The following is an 8,601-nucleotide window of genomic DNA, read 5'->3' on the forward strand; positions in this document are numbered from 1 at the left end:
TGTGAAGCATTGATGCTAACCACCATGCTACCGTGAGGCCCCTAATTGATTTTGATCTTTCAGAATTTGTGAGATTCAAAAGCTTCCACGTGAATTATAAGTTAACAAACATAACACCGATATTCCAGAAATGAGAGAGAGAGAAAATGGGTTACTATAGTCTAATATCAATAATGGACAAATGCTGGAATCTATCATTAGAGATGCAACAACATGAGTTTATTTTCTCTTTTATTTTGGACTGAGTTTTGACCCTCCCCTCCCAAGATTTACTGCTCTCTTTAGAAGCTCAGTTAGGGATATATTAATACAGCTAGTGAAATTTGACCACAAAGGACATTGCCCCCCAACCTGATCAGATTCTCAGGCAAAAGCCCATAGGTTTATCCATTCTAACCAGTTACTGGATAGTCACCAAGGGGGGAGGGTCTCGAGTCATTGATCTGCTTCTGCCCCCAGGATATTGGAATCTGTCATTCGCCTCCCACACGAGCTATGGTTCTACTCATCTCGTGTTTGAAGCATGTGCACTTAAACGTAGATGTCTCTAGTGAAACCTTTCATTCCTGTTACTCACAAGCACTCTGCCAGTCAGTGACTGAGCTGATATCATTCGCTGCGCCCATTCCTGCACTGCGAAATTCAGACTGACATCCTTTACTTTCGAAGTTTGCCTGGCATTCAGTTCTTCAATCTCCTGGAACACATTGAGGGTCAACAAGTTCGGCAAAGTGATCATCAATCTAAATTGTTCTTGTTTTCGTCAGACTGCGCTTTATTGGGAGAGTTGCCTTGGTTTGCGAGGTTACTGTGCTGAGGGCTCCACCAATCCCCACAGACGAACATCTCGGGCTGATTCTCCCTTTGGGGGACTAAGTCCCCACACCGGCATGAAAACGGTGGTCTTTTACGGCAGGAAAACTGGCGGAAAACGGCCACTCTGCTCCTGGGGGTGGGGGATTGGAACCAGGCACCGTAGAGCTACCGGCTCTAGCTGCCGATACAGCCCAGAGCATTGCTCTGTGTACTCTGCTTTCATTGTCTGTGCGGAGTCTGCACGTTCTCCCCGTGTCTGCGTGGGTCTCCTCCGGGTGCTCCGGTTTCCTCCCACAGTCCAAAGACGTGCATGTTAGGTGGGTTGGCCGTGATAAATTGCCCTTATTGACCAAAAAGGTCAGGAGGGGTTATTAAATTACGGGAATAGGGTGGAAGTGAGGGCTTAAGTGGGTCGGTGCGGACTTGATGGGCCGAATGGCCTCCTTCTGCACTGTATGTTCTATGTATTGCCTCGTCCGTGGCCTGCAGCGGCTGCACCCTGCTTCATGGCGAACCGCAAAAATAGTCCCCCCTTCGGTCGGCTCGCACGCCCCAGGCCGCCCCCCCCCCGCACAGTGCCCCCAGCCCCAAATAAAGCCCCCCCTGCCGGCGGATTAGCCCTCCCCTGACTGTGGCTAAATTTCCCCTTAATTGGAAAAAAAAAGAATCTAGATTTTCAACCAAAAAATAATTTTTTTAAAACTTATTGGGATTTCGAAGTATCCCAATAAGGGGGAGCTGGGGTTGTCAATTCTAGTTGGCAGTATTCGTGGAGTTAACTGTTTCCAAAAAAGGCCGCACTCAGAATATTGCAATTCTGGTCACCACACTACCACAACGATGTGGATGCTTTGGAGAGGGTGCAGTGGAAGTTTACCAGGCCTCCTGGTCTGGAGGGTGTTAGCTATGTGGAGAGGCTGAATGGACTCGGACTGTTTTCATTAGAAAGGCGGGGGTTGTGGGTGCGACCTGATAGAGGTCTACAAGATTATGAGGGGCATGGATAGAGTGGATGGGCAGGCACTCTTTCCCAGGGTGGAGGGGTCAGTCACCAGGGGGCATAGTTTAAGGTCCGTGGGGCAAAGTTTAGAGGAGATGTGCGAGGCAGGTTTTTTACGCAGAGGGTGGTGAGTGACTGGAACGTGTTGCCAGGGGAGGCTGTGGAAGCAGATACATTAACGGCGTTCAAAAGGCATCTCGACAAACACATGGATAGGATGGGTATGGGGGGATACGGCACATGGAAGGGCTGAGGGTTTCGGCCAAGAGTGGTATCATGACCAGTACAGGTTTAGAGGGCCGAAGGGCCTGTTTCTGTGCTGTATTGTTCTTTGTTCTGAAATACAATTGATCTTTTTAGAATTATGCAACATTTCTTACAAAACAGCAGGGATATGCTGGGTTTGTGAAAGTTGCTCAATAAACCCAAATTCTTTCTTTGTTGCCTCTAAGCGCAGCAGCTTGATGTGATGGGAGATACCTCGTCTGACAAGCCTTTTCTCAATTGGTCCAGGACAACATGGCTGATCTTGTGCCTTCCACTGATGGTGATTTCATGAGTCTGTAACATGCTTTTCTTCCTCATGTTCATCCACTGTTCAAAGGCAAAGAAAGGGAGAAATTAATGCAAGGTACAGTCAGCTGGCTTGGAGAGTTAACTGAGGATATAGTCATCAGAAAACAGTCATTGAGCTCCTGCCACGGAAGGCCAGGAAATTCATTTAAATATAGGATAATATCATTAAGCAAGCCCTCCTGCTGGGACTTCCCTTCCGCCCCTCCCTCACTAAGTAGTCATGGGTCACGCTGGCACGATTTACTGCAGCTGTATAAAAACGAGAACTTGCCAACCTTGCCTCCGAAGCCGATATCTGAGGTGAGCTCACAGGTCACCATTACCCTCCAGGGTGTCAGTGGCAGAGGGAGCCACAGAGAGGACGAGGGGGATCCAGATAGGTTCAACCTGCTGCCAGGGGGGAGGTTCAGTATTGGCATCTCGGGGCTGGGATCGCTCAAGCCTTCGAAGCCCCTCATTCTCCTGAACTCCAGCGAGTGTGGCCCTAACCGCCTCAGTCTCTCAAGTCTGGGCCTTGCCCACATGGCGGATCTGCCCAAGGTGCAGAGTGTCATCGACTGCTGCATCCACAGGCTTCTGCCTTCCCCTCCTGGGTGGAAGGCTCTGTACTGAGCTCGTGCCAATCCCGTGGGCCCCTGGGCTCCACCATGCGACAGAGGGGCAGCTGGACTGAGAACCGGACGCACCACCGTCCTCTGGCACTGACACGTGTGGATTCCCACTCGTGCTTGCACCATGTGGCAGCACGGTAGCATGGTGGTTAGCATAAATGCTTCACAGCTCCAGGGTCCCAGGTTCGATTCCCGGCTGGGTCACTGTCTGTGTGGAGTCTGCACGTCCTCCCCGTGTCTGCGTGGGTTTCCTCCGGGTGCTCCGGTTTCCTCCCACAGTCCAAAGATGTGCGGGTTAGGTGGATTGGCCATGCTAAATTGCCCGTAGTGTCCTAAAAAGTAAGGTTAAGGGGGGGGGGGGGGTTGTTGAGTTACGGGTATGGGGTGGATACGTGGGTTTGAGTAGGGTGATCATGGCTCGGCACAACATTGAGGGCCGAAGGGCCTGTTCTGTGCTGTACTGTTCTATCTCTATCTATGTGGTTGAAGCCCTGCACCATGGAGCTCATGTCCTCAGCCATGGACCACGTAGCGGACGGACATCCCCTGCCGTGGAGTGCACATCCTGCTCCAAGACCTCCACCGTGGATGCCACCCTCACAATGTTGTCCTTGTGCTAGACTGACGGCACCATCTCTTTGGAACAGAAGTTGATCGAGCTTCTCCAGTCACCCAGCAATCCGAGGAGGGATGCAGTCAACCCTTCCTGATGCTCACGACTCTGCCTTTCCAGCTCCAGCAGCTCTGGATTGACCACATCCAAGGGCATGTCATCGGCCTGGGGCTCAGGAGAGTCCTGGGCTCCAGCATCCCTCTGAAGGCCGAATTCCTGGGACGTCCCTGCCTCCGCAGGATCGCCAGCTGCGAGCCTGCCACCGAGGTGTGAGTATATGCACCTTTCACAGGATCCATGTTTCTCGGCCTCGTAGACTCTTAAGTGGTTGGACTTGCACCAGATGCCCACCACCACCTCGAGAGTCACTGTGGAGTAATTTCCCACTCATTTTGTACCTACGGGATACCAGAGATATTAGTCACGGATAACGGGACCCCGTTCACGAATGAGGATGTCCCGTACCACCCGTCCTCAATTAGTTTGGCAGAGCGAGCGGTTCAAATATTTAAATGAGGCACGGGGAAACAGACCACGGGCTCCCTGGATGCAAGACTGGCGGGGTTTCTGTTCCATTACCCATGCCTCATGACACATTGACCGGAATCTCCAAACTCTCCTGAGCCTGACATTCCCGGGTTTTGCGGAAAGCTAGAATCAAAACGGGACAGTCAGAAGAAATATCACGACACCGGACACCTATATATGTCCAGAAATTCACCTATTGGCTCACTGGGAGAAATGGGGCCCATATCGTACAAGGACAGAACCCAAGGAAGGACCGTGCAGAAACATGTGCACCACCTCAATGTAAATATCTTAGAGTTTCTGTACGTAGTCCTGGAAATATGCTCACATGTGCCACACATAGTTAGGAACATTCACATACTACATTATTTCTTGGTACAAACACATTTTTTTTTAAAGGGGGTATGTCATAATATACACATCAGTGTATAATGGTGCAGGGACACACACTGACTGACACACTGCAAGACCAATCAGCACACACAACACAGCAGCCAAGCACCAGTTAGGGCACGCTCACTATAAAGCCAGAGGGCACTAGTTTTCCCGCTCACTCGGGATGCAGCCTCTGAGACAGACAGAGCCCACAGTCAGTAGCACAAACATCTACCATGTGCTGGCAGTATAGGCTGGTCAGGTTAGGCAAAAGTCTTCAGTCAACCTAACATAGTGTCAACCCACAGTGCATGTATGTTTAACAGCTCTTAGTTAAATAAAATAGAGTTGTACTATTACAAGTGTTGGTAGCCTGTCTATGTTACTGCTAAGGTAGACGCAGTCTCCACAGATCCAGAGTACCCAACACATCAGGGGAGGGGTGTAATAACCCTCACGAGGCCCACGGGATCGATCTGCCTGTGGAACTGGTGAAGTATGAGATTCCCCGCCAGCAGACCCGCCCAGTTGAAGCTCCTAATTAACCTGTATACAAGCCGGCCTGGACAGGGACAGGGATGTTAGCAGTTCCGACTGGAACCAATACTGTGTTTATATGCCGCCGTCGACAACACGGCCTCCAGAATCTTTATAGTAGAATCTTTGGGCCTCACGGTAGCATAGTGGTTAGCATCAATGCTTCACAGCTCCAGGGTCCCAGGTTCGATTCCCGGCTGGGTCTCTGTCTGTGTGGAGTCTGCACGTCCTCCCCGTGTGTGCGTGGGTTTCCTCCGGGTGCTCCGGTTTCCTCCCACAGTCCAAAGATGTGCAGGTTAGGTGGATTGGCCATGCTAAATTGCCCGTAGTGTAAGGTTAATTGGGGGATTGTTGGGTTACGGGTATACGGGTTACGTGGGTTTAAGTAGGGTGATCATTGCTCGGCACAACATCGAGGGCCGAAGGGCCTGTTCTGTGCTGTATTATTGTTCTATATCTAGTCTCCACTGGTACACTTGTGTAAGCTAAACAAGGTGATATAAATTCAGAACTTTGCTTTTCCTTCATTCAGCAAACACCACATAATTCACACTTTACCAAAGTCCTTTCGCCCTGATATATTTGAAGCAGAACCATCCATGAGTAGCGCAGGCCTCGATATAACAGAATGAAGAGCATGCCTCCGAGGAATACTGTAAAGGAGGACCCTATAGCGCCCCACCACATGTCCTGGCTCATGATCCGACAGTTACGACTTGGCTTCCTGATGTCATTTCTGCTATCACCGAAAACCAGGTTGCTGATCAGATCAGTATTGTTGTTTCTGTGACTTGACATGACAGTATCACCTTCCCTATCTAAATTCACACTGTCGTACTGCCCTGACTCAGCCACTCCTCAGACCAATTGATGTTATCAATGATCCCCATTGTGAGTCACTCTTAGAATCATGGAATCTGACAGCACAGATAAAGAAACCATTTGACCCGGGCCCTGTCTGTGCCTGCTCCTTGGTGCAGCACCCAACATTTTCCCAAGAACTCTGTCAACTCAAATACAAGCACACTGGTTAGCACAGTTGCTTCACAGCTCCAGGGTCCCAGGTTCGATTCCCGGGTTGGGTCACTGCCTGTGCGGAGTCCCACGTCCTCCCCGTGTCTGCGTGGGTTTCCTCCGGGTGCTCCGGTTTCCTCCCACAGTCCAAAGATGTGCAGGTCAGGTGGATTGGCCATGATAAGTTGCCCCTTAGTGACCAAACAGGTGAGTTGGGGTTACTGGGTTACGGAGATCGGGTGGAGGCGTGAGCTTAAGTAGGGTGCTCTTTCCAAGGGCCGGTGCAGACTCGAGGGGCCGAATGGCCTCTTTGTGCAGTGTAAATTCTATGATATCTATGAAGTCCACATGTCTTTCAGATGGTCCCCCCTGGTCTGACCAACTCTCTGTGTGAATTTGTTTTCCTTATTTCTCCTCTTGTTCTTTTGAAACCCACGAGCTGTGGTGACAGACGTGGATGTGCACGTACAGCCCTTTCTGTCCCTACACCCTCCTCAACATGGTCTATGTGTATCATGTCATACTGGCACAGCCAGTTTCAAGGTCACTGAATTGTTACTGTGCAGAAGGAGTCCATTCAGCCCATCGTTTCTGCGCCTGCTCTCCAAATGAGCATTGTGGCTTTGTCCCATTTCCCTGCCTTTTCCCTGTAACCGTTGCATATTTGTTTCTACTCAAATTAATCACCTGTTAAATGCCTCGATTAAACCTAACTCCATTACACAGAAATATCAGGCAGAGAGCGAGAGAGAGAAAGAGAGAGAGAGAGAGACAGCTTCTTCTTTCAGGGTCTAGAAGCTTCTGCCTTCAGACAGCAGGCAACAGGGCAGAGAGAGAGAGCTGCTTACACCTTGAGGGTCCTGGGGCTTCACATTTCCTCTGCTCAACTTCAAGGTATGCCTGCATTAACTATCCATGGACCAAAATTGATACAAACAAAATAAAAGAAATAAGAAAAGGGGATAGACAGGAAGGACCCGTACACTATTCCTATGTTCCAGTCTTGGCAATGTAGAGTCACGCTGAGAAGTGTGGCCGACACACAGCAGACACAGTCACAGATACAGTGACAGCACATGCTCATAGATACCGTCCACTCACCAGACGCAGATGAATTTAACCCCTTGACTTCAGACATCCAATAAACTTAGAGACACACTCAAACAGCACACTCTTCATCTGATACACTCAATCTAATTCAATGATTTTAGTAAAGGAAAATATCAATAGTGGAATTGGAGTATAAATTGTATAATGTGATCAGTCAAACACTATCCGAATCAGGCAGGGTGAGTTACACAATATTCCTGCTCCAAGGTGACTCGTCAGTATTCATGTGGCATTCTAAATCAGTGCTTTTCAAACTTTGTACCTGGAACCCATTTTACCAACCGGCCATCCTTCGGGACCTGTGTCACCCGACCTTTGCAACCCACCATTTTCGCTTACCTTTAATATGACAGGCGAGCCTACTTAGTCCTCACAATCTCACTTGCTTTGTCGTTCAATGGTACATTTCTGCTGAGGACTTCAGCTGATGATTTAAGATCTCGCTGCATCCGTTGAAAAAAATCAAGAGGTTTGTCCTCGAACTCGCCATGTTTAGTCTTAAAATGCCTTTGAGGTTTGGAGGATTTTAATCTTTCATTTATCAGTACTTCCCTGCATATAGCACACATGGGCTTTGCATCCTGATTTGCAGTGGCATAATTAATAAACCCTTACCTAAAGATATCATCTTTATGCTGCTTTGTTCCTGTTTCAGCTTCTTCTTCTTCATCAGAAGCCCTAGACCTCACACCTTCACTGCTAGCAGATCCAAAATGGAAGAATCTCTCTCGCGCCCAGAGAACGTGATGTCAGTGTGACCTGCTGTCTGCCGCCACTCCAGGCAAGAAGATTCATCGATTTTTTTTTTTTAAATCTGCTCCCAGGCAGCACGGTGGTGCAGTGGTTACATTGCTACCTACGGCGCTGAGGACCGGGGTTCGAATCCCGGCCCTGGGTCACTGCCCGTGTGGAGTTTGCACATTCTCCCCGTGTCTGGGTGGGTTTTGCCCCCACAACCCAAAGTTGTGCAGCAACTTGTGCAGCAACCTTGTGAAGGTGGAATGGCCATGCTAAATTACCCTTTAATTGGAAAAACTCTAATTTTATATTAAAAAATCTGGTCCTGGGTGAGATGCTGACGTCAGGTCTGCCTCACTGGGCTCTCGTCCTGCGCACTGCTGAGGGGGCAAGTATGTGCAGGATGGCCAGCATTCTGAAAGCAGTCATGGTCGTTGATGACCGACGACCCCGCGACATTTCCAGCACCCTGACTTTGAAAATGACTGCTCTAACTGAATGGTGGGGCAAGCTGATGGGCCAACTAATCTAGTCCTGTTCCTGTGTTCTATTCACCAACTCAGGTCTTGCAGGTCGAGTCACAGACAGACAGACAGAGAGAGAGAGAGACCTAGAAGACATAATTTAATCCTGAGAGAGAGAGAGGGGAAAGCAAGGGCTCTGAATATTAACCTCCCACAAAC

General features: G+C 49.4%; 1 protein-coding gene across 2 annotated transcripts in view; it reads right to left on the reverse strand.

Moving 5' to 3' along the window:
* The window catches only part of LOC119957510 (calcium-activated potassium channel subunit alpha-1-like), a 122,727-nt gene extending 116,849 nt beyond the window's left edge, over nt 1-5,878 (reverse strand). The window contains exons 1-3 of one of the 2 annotated variants that reach the window (XM_038785630.1): nt 5,615-5,878; nt 2,297-2,410; nt 578-697 (exon numbers count right to left, since the gene is read on the reverse strand). In XM_038785630.1, coding sequence (XP_038641558.1) covers nt 578-697; nt 2,297-2,410; nt 5,615-5,854 — 474 coding nt within the window. In that variant the 5' untranslated portion in view covers nt 5,855-5,878. Of the gene's footprint in view, nt 1-577; nt 698-2,296; nt 2,411-4,337; nt 4,396-5,614 lie in introns of those variants that run through there. The other variant, XM_038785631.1, reaches the window with a different exon arrangement.
* Between the last annotated feature and the right edge of the window lie 2,723 nt (nt 5,879-8,601).

The sequence above is a fragment of the Scyliorhinus canicula genome, chromosome 26, assembly GCF_902713615.1.
Source record: "Scyliorhinus canicula chromosome 26, sScyCan1.1, whole genome shotgun sequence".
Taxonomy (NCBI): domain Eukaryota; kingdom Metazoa; phylum Chordata; class Chondrichthyes; order Carcharhiniformes; family Scyliorhinidae; genus Scyliorhinus; species Scyliorhinus canicula.